Below are 13341 nucleotides of genomic sequence, written 5' to 3' on the forward strand. Positions count from 1 at the left end.
CCCTGTAGTGCTGGGCAAGTCACAATATTCCTGGATCTTAATTTCCTCAACTATAAAATAAAAAGATGGGGACAGATGACCTCTAATATCACTCCAGTCCTTAATCTATGACCTATGATCATGTGGCCTCAAATTAATATCCTTGTATTATTCAAATGAGCTTCCCGAGTTCAAATCTGCGTTCAGAAATTTTCTTACTGTGTGACCCTGAGCAAGACACTTAATCCTGTTTGCCTCAGTTTCCACATCTGTAAAATGAGCTGGAGAAGGAAATGATAAACCACTCCAGTCTCTTTTCAAGAAAAACTCAAATAGGCTCAGGGAGCGTAATGACAACTACTAAAGGGCAGAACTGGTGGCCTATATTTCCTTCAACCATGCTTCAAAGAAACAGAATTCATAAAATCATGGAGATGGAAGGAATCTTTAAAATCATTTGATCCAATCTCCTTACTAGATAAATAAGAAAGTTAAGTTCCAGAAACGATAACTGGTTTGGTCTAAGTCATACAGTTAGTGCATATCTAGGACTACGACTCAATCTTTGCACATCTTGTCCAGTTGTCTTTTCACTATACAACACTAAGAGAAAAGCCAATACACCTTCCCCCTATATCCTTTCCCCTCCTAGCTTAGAGTATAAGAAAAAAGTGAACCCTTAACATTTCTTTTATAGTTAGCAGAACATACTGTGAAGGTTTGTGAGAAGCTTTCCACCAAAGATAAGAGATTCGAACATTGCTGTGGAGAAAGCAGCCCTATGGACATTTTTCTGTGCATTTATTCTATGCCAGCTGCTCCAGCTTTCAAACTTCCAGAATTTGTCAAACCCAGCCATAAAGATATATGCAGCAAAGAAAATGACAAAGCACTGGATAGGTAAGCAGATTTGAAGTTCATTTTCATTTTCATGTGATAAATGAAAAGAAGGGAGGAAGGAAGGGAGGGGGGGAAAGGAAGGAAGGAAGAGAGGGTGGAAGGAAGGAAGGAAGGAAGGAAGGAAGGAAGGAAGGAAGGAAGGAAGGAAGGAAGGAAGGAAGGAAGGAGGGAGGGAGGGAAAGGAGAAGGAAGGGGGAAGGGGAAAGGAGGAAAGGGAGGAAGGAAGAAAAGAAAGAAAGGAAGGGACGATGTGGGAAGGGAGGAAGTCAATGTCTACAATTTTTATTATACTCTTTGTCATGGTCTTCTTTCATAAGTTTAGTTCAAGTTCATGGGTTTGAATCATTAAGGGTATAGATAGCCATTAAATTTACAACTAAAAGGGAACTTTACAGTCATAAGGTCCAAATCTCTCCAGATGAAAAAAATGAGACCCAGCCAGGTAAAGTGAATGATCATAAGTGGCAGAGCCAAAATGCTAACTCAGGCCTTCTGGATTCCAATTCTAAATCCAGTGTTCTTTCCAATGTACCATGATTACTTCTTGAGCAAATAAGTAATTAAAATGCAACCAATCTGTAGCCTATCTGTTTGCGTGAGTATATTAAAATCTGTTATTAGGTAAAAATGAATTGATAATAAAAGGAATATATTATAATGGAAAGCTAACACTTTCTGTGGCAAGAATGAGTTTAAATACACTCAATATAATAAAAATACAATTTAATTCCTGGGAATGCCTCAAACAGTATTTCTGGATTTCAAGAATATTTGACAAAGTCCTTCACTATTTCCTTGTGGAATATGTTTAGACATGGTTGAAATAATACTGTTAAATAAATTAGGAACATGTTGAATGGTAGATGACTCAGATTTGTGCTTTGGTTAATATGGAGATGCCAAGTGAGAGAGAAGGGCAGAAGATGAAAGCTGGCCTATATGTTGTTGGGTTCAGTCCCCAGATAACCTAAGAGGACATCTAGCTGCTCAGAGCAAAGAGAGGAGCCACTTGAAGGAACCCATCTTGAGAGTAAGGCTGACAACTGAAAACTGAACTCAGACTGGAGAAAGAATCTAGGAAATATTTTAATTCACTATTGAAAAATGTGTACATTGTACACATATATCTGCGTATATCTATCTCTCTGTAAGGGATTATATATATATATATATATGTGTGTGTATATATATACACATATATACACATATATATGCATAGGTATATGTTTTATCTATGTATATGCCAATATTTGGCATATTATTGCATTGTGGTTATATTATAAACATAATGCACATACATATTAAACATGTTGTTGAGCCCTTTTTCAATCATGAATAGCTCTTCATGACCCCATTTGGGTTTTTTTTGACAAAGGTCTTAGAATGGTTTGCTATTTCCTTCTCTAGCTTATTTTACAGATGAGAAAACTGAGGCAAATAGAATTAGTTTTTTTTTTCTTTTTTATTTATTTTTAGCACATGTTGCTTTATGAATCATGGTGAGAGAGAAAAAGTAGAGCAAAAGAGAAAAACCATGGGAGAGAAAAAAAAAACAGAAATGAACATAGCATGTGTTGACTTACATTCAGTCTCCTTGGTTCTTTTTCTGGATACAGATGGCAGGATTAGGTTAAATGACTTGCCCAGGATCCCATACCTAATAAGTATCTGAGGCCAGATTTGAACTTAAGTCTTTTTATCTCTAGTTCTGGCAATCGATCCAGTGTACCACCTAGTTGCTTTCCTTATTTTACATATATAATATATAGCATAAACCTATTGAGTACATCTAATAAATATAATAGTGTCATATTATAAATATATATGGATTCTAAAAATAAACATAATCTAATAAATATAACACATTGTATATTACACATGCTTAGTAGATATACAAAATAGGTTTATATATTTGCTCTTATGGCCTCTACTTATGATTTCATAAAGAAACTTTTGCTGAGCGTATCCCTTCTTCTAATGAATATCATTAGTGACTGTGCAATTTCAACTGAGAGCTGGTCACACAGATAGCATGTGTCTGAGCTAGGTCTTGATCCCAGACCTTCTTGATTTAGAGGCCAGTCTTCCATTTGTAGCACTATGCTGCCTATTAACATGGATCTAGGGATATAATTTTCTCTTTTCTTGTGTATCTGTCAACCACAGAAATTTGTTCATTCAGGATACAGATTTATGGGAATGTGGATACTGAATGGAGTTTTTGTTTTCCAATCTTTTTTCTCTTTTAGGAGCACCTTTAATTATTTAACTGAGCAAGAAATAGACCTTGCTTTGGGATATACCTCATTATAAATCAGCTTTTAGAGGTTAAAGAGGTTTTAAAACATGTATGTATCCATGTAGCAAGCACTTATCTGTACATACAGATTCTGAAGATGGGTACATGGGTTACACACACACACACACACACACACACACACACACACACACACACAGAGAGAGAGAAAGAGAGAGAGAGAGAGAGAGAGAGAGAGAGAGAGAGAGAGAGAGAGAGAGAGAGTGTGTCTTTTTACTCTCCTTTTCTTTCCCATTCCAGATACACATATGAACAAAGCAGGAGGAAACCCAATATTCCCAGAAGTGTTCATCACAAAACTACATGGCTTAATGCTCAAAGTCATGAGTGACTGTTGCAAATCTGTGGAACCAGAGGCTTGTCTACGGTCCCAGGTAAAGATCCTCAGTTTGTTTGCTTGTTTGTTTTTTGATGGTGGCTATTGATCCTAGACACTGTAGTCTAATTTATACACAAAGAGCTAAAAAAAATCAGCAAGTATTTTTCAAGCATCTACTAAGTGCTTAATAACTTGAAGGTAAGAGGGATTCATTGGAATTTATTGGGGAGAAGGGGTGACATGATCAGATCTGTGCTTTAGGAAAATCATTTATGGCAACTAGTAGGAGGAAGGATTTTCTGAAAGGGGAGACTTAAAATAAGAGACCAATCAAAAGTCAAGTAGTGAGAAGAGAGGTTATGAGGTCCGATGGAGAGTATGGACCGGCTACAAGATATTGCAAGGTATAAGATTTGGCAGTAAATGAGAGCAGTGGGATGAGAATATGGAGTCCAGGATGACATTCAGATTAAGGGGCTGGTTAACTGGGAAGATACTGACAACTTTGATAATAATAGGCATTTTCAGGTTGCACAATGTTTTAACAAAAGCACATACTTTCTGGAAATAATCTTATTAATGTATTACAGAGACCATTAGCAAGAAATGAAATGGCCTTATTCTTCACCAAGGCAGAAGAATTATGTGGTGATTTCTCTCAACATACTTTTACTGAGTACAAGAAAAGGTAAATTATATATTTCGGGTGATACAGAAAGATTACTGAGATCACATTTATTAGTCTTAATTTTTAGTTTTAGTAAGGTTATAAATATAAGAAAATGTGTTTGCTCAGAGTTGGCCCTGTGAAGGAACTTCTACATGGATTTTAAAGCATCCCATTGTAAGGGTAAGAGCTGAGGAGGAGAGGAAAATAGTGAGCCAGATGCTGAATCCTTTCCTTGAGAAAATAGGAAGGATATATTTTAGCCACCATTATTTAAATTTGGTGGAAAATTTTGATAGAGTGAACTTCAAAAGAAGAAAAATGTCTGAGTAAAGGAGGTAGAAAGAGTGTGGAAGTAAGTGAAGAATAACAAGTATTCTGATTCCTCCTTCTGGCCCAATGTGTCGATGGAAGGCTCAGGCGGTGTAGTGTTTAATCATAGCTACAATGTTCTTAGCAGAGAGTCAGATCTCCCTGATAGTTGGTAGTTGGAAAGGCTGTGCAAGGCTGAGCAAATTGTGATATAGGAATGTAACAATGTTACTGGATAATAAGAAATTGCAAAAGAAATGGATTCAGAGAAACTAGGAAGACTTGTATGAAGTGCTACAGAGTGAAACAAGCAGAACAAGAACAATAATTTATACAATGTTTACAATAATGTAAAGAAAGACAATTTTAAAGGGACTGATTACTTTAACCACTAAAAGGACCAATTATGACTCCTGAAGACTGATCATGAAGCATGTTTCCCAACTTGAAAGAGAGAGATGATGAATTTTACATGCTAGGTCAGACAAATGTTTTCAAACATGGCCAATATGGGAATTTTCTTTTTTTGCTTGATTATACTTAAATGTTGCAAGAGAATTCTTGTTTTGGTAGTGGGGAGATTTGTAGGTAGAAAAGATTTATGTAATGACCCAAGAAAAAAATTCAAACTTAAAGAAAAAAAGACTATCCACATTAATACATACATACATATATATATACACATTATATATATGTATGTATATATATATGTATGTATATATATATATATAAAACAACAAAAGGAAGTTCAGAAGACAGTTAGTTAGCAAGCATATATCAATTGCTTTCTATGTATCAGGCATTGTGCTAAGCTTGAGCAATCCTGTTAAATTTAATAGATATTTTAAAGAAATATCTGTATATATTACATATATGTGTGTGTGCACGTCATAAATATATATTCATATTGAGGCTTCTTTTTTGGCTTTGTATATTAAAATGTTTATATTCATTGATGTTTATTAAATTCATGATAAAAAATATAATTTCAATAATAATTTTTGTTTCTCCCCCCAGGTTGACAGAACACTTCAGGACCAAGTTTCCTGAAACTGATTCTAAAATTATTAAGGAGATGGTTGAAAATCGGACTGACTTTGCCTCTAAGTGCTGTCTGATGAACTCACCTCCCTTATACTGTAGTACTCATGTAAGGATATTTAACTCTTTTCCATTTATCACCTCAATGTCCATGGCATTGATTTTCTCTGAATTACCCTGTTCTTTCTTCACAATTGCCTTTGTGTTCATGAAATCATCTTTCCAGGAGCCAAAAAGATCTATTTTATATAAGACTTTCCTTGGAATGCAAATTAGCAAATAAGTAATGACAGAAGATCACTCATAAAATTTTATACATTTATCAATAGGAAAGTTCATGAGAATAAAGCCTACACATTTTAAGTAGTACATATCCTTGAATTACTTAATGAAAATGGCATAATTTCTTTTATGTTATTTCCAAGGAAGACCACAATACCTTGCATTTCCAAATTTATCTAATTCTCTTTCTTTTCTGAATTTATGCATCCTCTGAGCCTAGAATTCTCCACCTAGGCTCCTTAGATCCCCAAATAAGCTGCAGATAGATTTTAGAGTCAAACAGGATCTTCATGCAGCTAAAAATGAGTGAATGTTTCCCATTCTAGTAGTTTTTAAAGTGCAACTTATTTTAACTACAAAGCCAATGGAAAGGGGTTGTTCCTATTAATATGTTAGAGAATCAATGTCTTCTCCCAAAAGCAGGACTCTACTCTATCCTACAGAGTTACCTCCATCTAAGGTGATTTGGGCATTCTCAAAAGCTTCAATACATGTTATAATCTTTAAAACAGTCAGTTGTTAGTATTATTGGAGAACTAAGAGACTTGGAAGAAAATATGTTCTATAAACTTGGTTGGAAAAACCCATCTTTATTTTTTCTCATCTTTAACTGAAATTTTTCAATTATCATTAAAAATATTATTCTAAGAAAGGTTCACAAAAGTTTACACTAGACTGCACAAGAATTATAAAGAGAAGCATGGCATGAAAGAAGTTAAGAAATCCTGCTCTAGTCTGATTTCAGAAAAGCCTGGAGAGTCTTACATGAACTGATGTGAAGCAAAGTGAACAAAACCAGGAGAATTTTGTGCATAGTAACGAGATTGTGTAATAATCAACTATGACAGGCTTAGCTCTTCTCAGCAATATAGTGATTTGAGACAATTCCAATAGACTTAGGATGGAAAATACCTTTCAATCCAGAGAGAGCATTATGTAGACTGAATGAGGATCAAAGCCTTTTCACCTTTTTGTTTTGTTTTTTTCTTGTGGTTTCCCCTTTGTGTAAAGGGCTAGAACTGAGCAAATACACTTGGATAATGGAGCACGTGAGACTAATTGCCAATTGGACAATTCTCTATTAACATGTTTGAAGGTTGACCCTCCCCAACTATTCTGTGCTGACTTGATTGGTGGGACAAAGAAGGGGAAGTGATGTGTGTGGGTGGAGTAGGAGGAGGAAATTGAGGCATTCTCCTGGCAGTGGAGAGAGAGGAAGGTGGTGTGGAGATTGCTAAATCTAATTTCCTGATGGCGATCACAAAAGACCAAAAATAAAGATTTTTGGTGATCCTGACTCTGGCTGATTTCTGGGAAGACAGAGTTCCAGCACCTTTGTTCTGATTTTTCTTACACAACATGACTAATATGAAAATATGTTTACATGGAAATATGTTTACAATGATTGTACATATAATCTATATCAGATTGCTTGCTGTCTTGGGGAGAGAGGAACTTTAGAAGAGAAGAAGGAAAAAATTTGCAACTCAAAATCTTACAAAAATTAATGTTGAAAATAAAAATCTGTTTTAGGCAGATCTGACTATTCACCATTATCCAACCCCAACTTACTTCTGTACCCTTATTTACACTGCTTCTTATGAGTGTAATTTCTTTCAACCCAAAAGGACTTATTTTTACAGATGAATAAACCAAGTCACAGAGAAAGGAAATGATTTAGATAACACTGGGTTTATTAGTCAATAAATATTTATTAAGAATCTATTATGTATCAGTCACTGTACTATACCCTGTTGACAAAAGGTGGGGAGAGGCAAAGATTTTTAGTCCCTGCTCCAGAGAGTGCAAATAACTAAATAAAAAAGTAGTTATAGACAGGATAAATTGGAGATAATCAACCCAGGGAAGACACTAGAATTAAGAGGTATCATGAAAGGCTTCCTGTGGTAGGTGGGATTTTAGCTAGGACTTGAAGGAAGCCAGAAGACAAGACATGAGGAGGGACAGAGGTTCTAGGTATTGCTCATAATTTCTTTGACTCTGGACCTAGCATCCTTTTCACTCAAGCCTTTAAATAAGTTAGATCTGAGGATCTGGTGCCTTATAGAAAAGTGGGGATCTGGATTATACTTACAAGGATACACAGTCACAAAGTCTTGACAACTGCCAAAATACTAAAAAGAATCTGTCCTAATGGTAGTACAAGGTATAGAGTAACATCTTCAAGTACCATGGACAGCTCATCAAGGTTCCTAAAATGAAACTCCTTCAAGATAAGAAGCACTCTGACAAGAATTGAACTTTGGGGATTTGGAGGGGTTTGATCTGTTTTGTTTATCAAACAACATTGAACCTGGAATCCTGTATCCAAGGTTTCCAAAGACTACACTACCAGTAACTAGTACTGAAAGTGCAACAAACCAAAATTGTATTCAAATTTCTTGGAGTCACCAAGTCTAAGGCATGGTGGAAGTTAGCCTTCCCCCTCCATCTTCTAACTCAGTGCATGGTGCACATGCTATGGATCAAGAAGGACCTTCATCCCTTCCTGCAGCTGGAAAGAATGAAATTCTCTGTCTAGAGCTGAATCTTGTAGTTCTAAAAATATATCTTGTTCCAGTTGCATAGGCAATGGAAAAATACTGTTCCCACCATCCATGTGGTAAAGTATCAAAGCATGACTTCTCCCAGAAGTAGGTCTCTGCCCTGTCCCACAGGGGCACTGCCAGCTAAAATGATCTGGGTATGCACAGAGGACTTATTACATTTTATGATATGTAAAGCACTGTTTGTTGTTACCATTATTGAAGAACTAAAATTAATATAAATTGATAATATAAATATGATATAATATAAATTAAGTTAATTATATTTGTGTGCTTTATTTCCAGATTGATGCTGAAATTAAAAATTTCTGTGGCCACGATTCATGTCTATTGTCTCTGGTATGTATAGAAATGTAAATGGATATCATCAGAGATCAGAACCATATTTTACTGTAGGCTAAACCATCTTTGTAACAGTATCATCAGTTTCTTACTTTTGCTAAAGATCTTAACTATATGAAAGGGATGCTTGAACAGTATCACCAAAATGCACTCACAACACATATACACATACATACACATGCATACATATATGTACACAAACATAATGCACATGTGCATGCACATCTGCCCATAAATACACACATACATGCTCACATTATACAATGGGGGTTGGATTAAAAGATTTTTATAATTACTTCTAACTCTAATGATATATAACCTTATGCTTAACATGTATATTTCCATTTTTGAAAAAAAATTAGTACATTAATTAAATGTTAATTAAATATAAAACCAAATATTTGGAAAAATTAATTAGATTTATCAATTAAATCATATATTTAATGAGGAAAGAAAATGATGAACATTGCTCCTGATATATATTCTAATTGAAAGAAAACTTTTTTGATGATGTTCCTGTCCATTTTCATTTTGCTAATTTATGAGTTCTCCAGTAATGTGGAAATAAAAAAGCAATTCAATCTTCTGGTAGATTAAATTGTTTCAATCTATTCAGCAATTAACTAACCCCATTCTTTTACTTGGGATAGTAAAACAAAAATGTTTAAAATATTTTTTTTAGTCAAGAATGCTTCTCTAAGCACAAAAATTAGATATTATAGGCAACTGATTAGCACAGTGGTTAGAGAATTGGACTTAAGTATTAACTTAAGTCCTAAATTCAAATGTGACCCCAAATATTACTAACTGCATGCTTCCAGACATTTAACTATTTGCCTTACTTTTCTCATCTGTAGGAATAAGGATAAGAAAAGCATGTTCTTCCCATGATCCAAGTGAGGATAAAATGGGATCTCTATAAAATGTTTTGCAAACTTAAACATTATGTAAATGCTGGCTTTTTTTCTTAAAATGTCTGAGATCAGATTTGAACTCAGGTCCTCCTTACTTCAGGACTGGTGCTCTATCCTTTGCATCATCTAGCTGCCCCTTAACATATAACTTTCAAAGCTATATGTCCTGCCTATGATTCTTCTGGTTTTTCTTCCATTCTGTACATTTTTAAAAATACTTCAATGATCTTCTTTTCTTTCTCATTTTTATTTTTAGCTACCCTAACCCTAGCTCTTCCTCTTACTACAACTCATTCCAAATTAGAAAAATAAACAAGAAAAACAAAAAGTTTGCTACAACTATGGAAAACCAAGCAAAACAAATCCCCTCATTAGCCATATGTAAATATGGATCTCCTAATCTGTTTTTTGCATGATTTCTGCTGTGTTTCTGGTATCATTTCTGCCATGTTTCATCATCAGCCCTCTAGAATACTGTGTGATCATTGAATTAATCATAGTTATAAGTATTTCCAACTAGTATATTTTTATTTTAGTTATTTTTAATTTATGAAAGCATTTCCATAACACAGTAGAATTAAAAAAATACATGAAGATACAAATCTGTTATGTACCATTGTATGTTTTATAAAATTATCATTACATGTAATATATTATGTTATATGAATTATTCTCCTAGTTCTGTTCATTCCATTCAGTATTAGCTCCTAATAGTCTTCCTAGAATTCCCTAAAGCCACACTCACCATTTTCATGGCACATTAATATTTGACTACATTTATATACCATAATTTGTTATGGAGCCCTAGCTGATAAGCACTTCCTTCTTTCAAGTTCATCAATAATTTCATATGAGAAAGAGTTGCTATAAAGATTTGTGTACTTATGAGTCCTTTTCTTCTTTCTTTGATCTCTTTGGAATACAAGCCTATACATGTATTATATGGTCAAAGAGTATGCAAAATTTAATTACTTTATAGGCATAGTATCAGTATACTTTCCAGAATCACTAGGCCAATAAACAATTCTCTTAACATTGAAGTAATGGGTCTGTTTTCCCACAACCTCTCCAACAATTGTCATTTACTTTTGAAATCATCTTTGTTTATCTGATGTGGATGAGCTAGAATCTTAGGGTTGTTTGCAAGTCTGTTATTAGTTCACATCTTTTGAATATTTGCATGTGTATATATATATAGCTCTTGCCATCAGTTTCAATAAGTTCTTTAGATATTTTGAATTTGAGAACTTTGTTAGAAAAACTTGCTACCAAAATTGTTTCTCATGTTCCTGTTTCCCCCTAATTTTAACTACATTAGTTTTAGTTGTGCAAACATATTGGAATTGTAATAATAAAAATTGTCCATTTTATTTTCTTCCCTTATTTGGTCATAAACTCTATCTCTACCCACAATTGCAAAAGTTATTTTCTTTCTTACTCTTATAAATTGTTTATGATTTAACCATCATATCTAAATGTTGCATACATTTCTTATTAAACAGTGGTTAATACCTAATTTCTACTAGTTTGTTTTCCAGCTTTTCCAAGAGTTTTTGTCATATAGTAAGTCCTCACCTGAGTAACAGAGGCCTTTTGAGCACTCTGCTACAAGTTTTTTTTTTTACTTCTGTGTGTATGTGATTAATCCATTACACTCATTTGATTTCTCTATTTCTAAATGAGTACCATATAGTTTTGATGGTTTCTATTCTTTAGTATACTTTGAGATCTATCCAGTCCTCTTGTCACTTTTTACTTTTTATTTTCATTAAGTTTCTTGACCTTTCATTCCTCTAGATGAATTTGAAAAAATTCTGTCTTTATGAAGTAATTCCTTTGTTAGGTTGATTAACATGGCCATGAATTGAATAATGAATTATTATAGGTAGAATCATTACTTATATCACATTATCATTACACTTATGATCAAATTATATTTTTCCATGTATTTAAATCTGTATTTCTGTAAATAATACTTTGTAGTTACATTCACATAATCCCTATGCATGGAGAGAGAGAGAGAGAAAGAGAGAGAGAGAGAAAGAGAGAAAGAGAGAGAGAGAGAGAGAGAGAGAGAGAGAGAGAGAGATTAATTTGTAATTAATTTGAATGAAACTTTTCTCTACTTCTTGCTGGGTTTTGTAGGTCACATATCAAAATACTGAATATTTTTAAATTTATCTTGTTATTTTGCAACTTAGCTGGAGCTATTAGGTCTGTTTATCTCTATACTCTCTATTGCTATTGTTTTTCTATAGAAATGTGTTAATTTTTTTTCAAAAGCTGTTTTAGCTTTTATTGATGTCATAATATTTCTAAATAATATTTTTACATTGTTTCTGATTTTTCTATGGAAGAAAAAGACAAAGTCTTTTTTTAGTTTGGAAATTTGGAAATGACAAAGCCAAAAAAAAAAAGGTTAGCAGGGAGATGATATCAAAGATAAAAAGATAATAAGAGAGTAGGTAACACAATGGATAGAATGCTGAGTGTGAAGTCAGACTCATCCTTCTGAGCTGAAATCTAGCCTCAGAGACTTACTACCTGTGTGCTCCTAGACAAGTCAGTTAATGCTATTTACCTTAGTTCTTCATCTGTCAAATGAGTTTGAGAAGGAAATGGCAAACCACTCCAGTATTTTTATCCTGAAAACCTCAAATAGGGTCGGGAAAAATCAGACATGGCTGAAAAATGACTAAACAAAAGAGATCTATAGCTGCTATTAATGAATGAATTTAAGTTAGCTGACCTAGGAGAATTGGGTCCTGAAAGAAATGTGATAATTGAGCCTCTACGTTGATATTTTACAAAACTAAGGAAAAAACAGGTAGCACAAGATTAAGGAAAGGTAAATGTCTTGATTTTCAAAAGAGGATTTTTAAAAAAAATAAGAAAGAACAAGAATATGTGGATGAGGTTGTCCTCAATTTATGGGCAAACTACTAGGCTTCTGTAAAAACAGGTCATACCACACTAATTTTATTTTTTGAAGTTTTTTTTTTTTTGCATGTTTTGTTTTTACATTACAAATATTTCCAAATTACACAGGAGGTCCTTCCTCATCTTAGGTTTATCCAGCTGTAGTAAGTGGCTGTTGGATTTACATAAGTCAATCATGAAGATGTTCAGCTGCAGGCTTCAGAGTACTGAATATCATGCAAGTTTTCTGAACATATGCACCCATTTGTACAATTTTTTTCTAACTTGGAACTTCTTTTTTTTTTGCTCCTTTAGGAATAAATATGATGAATAACTTCTGGAGGCCTGAACTGAAAGAAAATTGCTAAGTTTCTGGAAGAAGCATAGAATCGACATGCTTTTACCCTATGAAGCATATTCCCCAGAATTACAGAAATACAGAACATATAAATAAAAATAACTAATTTGAAATGTATATTAAAGAAATTCTATAAAAAGTGCCATCACACCAATGACCTGGAATATCATTTATTCTTTTCCTACCTAGAGTCTTTGACAGGCAGGTCCTGCCCTAAGGATATGGGTTCCTTGAAGACTGGGAATTTTCATTTTTGTTGTGATATACCCAGAACTTATGAGGATCCAGTACATAGTTGGTGCTTAATAAAGGTTTATTGACTGAGTGATAAAAATCCTGTCCTGTAACGTGCTCTCCTGGCAGTTACAATTACTAGCTTAATAACCGGTAGCGCACTCAAGAACAACCACGTGTAATCTTAAAA

General features: G+C 33.9%; 1 protein-coding gene across 1 annotated transcript in view; it reads left to right on the plus strand.

Annotated features, from left to right (window-relative positions):
- The window catches only part of GC (GC vitamin D binding protein), a 50124-nt gene extending 37053 nt beyond the window's left edge, over nucleotides 1-13071 (plus strand). Inside the window, 7 exon segments of the mRNA XM_074273904.1 lie at nucleotides 677-879; nucleotides 3437-3467; nucleotides 3469-3570; nucleotides 4106-4203; nucleotides 5512-5644; nucleotides 8670-8723; nucleotides 12875-13071. Of these exon segments, the coding sequence (XP_074130005.1) occupies nucleotides 677-879; nucleotides 3437-3467; nucleotides 3469-3570; nucleotides 4106-4203; nucleotides 5512-5644; nucleotides 8670-8723; nucleotides 12875-12880 (627 nt within the window). The 3' untranslated portion in view covers nucleotides 12881-13071.
- Nucleotides 13072-13341: the final 270 nt, after the last annotated feature.

This window comes from Sminthopsis crassicaudata, chromosome 6 (genome assembly GCF_048593235.1).
Source record: "Sminthopsis crassicaudata isolate SCR6 chromosome 6, ASM4859323v1, whole genome shotgun sequence".
Taxonomy (NCBI): domain Eukaryota; kingdom Metazoa; phylum Chordata; class Mammalia; order Dasyuromorphia; family Dasyuridae; genus Sminthopsis; species Sminthopsis crassicaudata.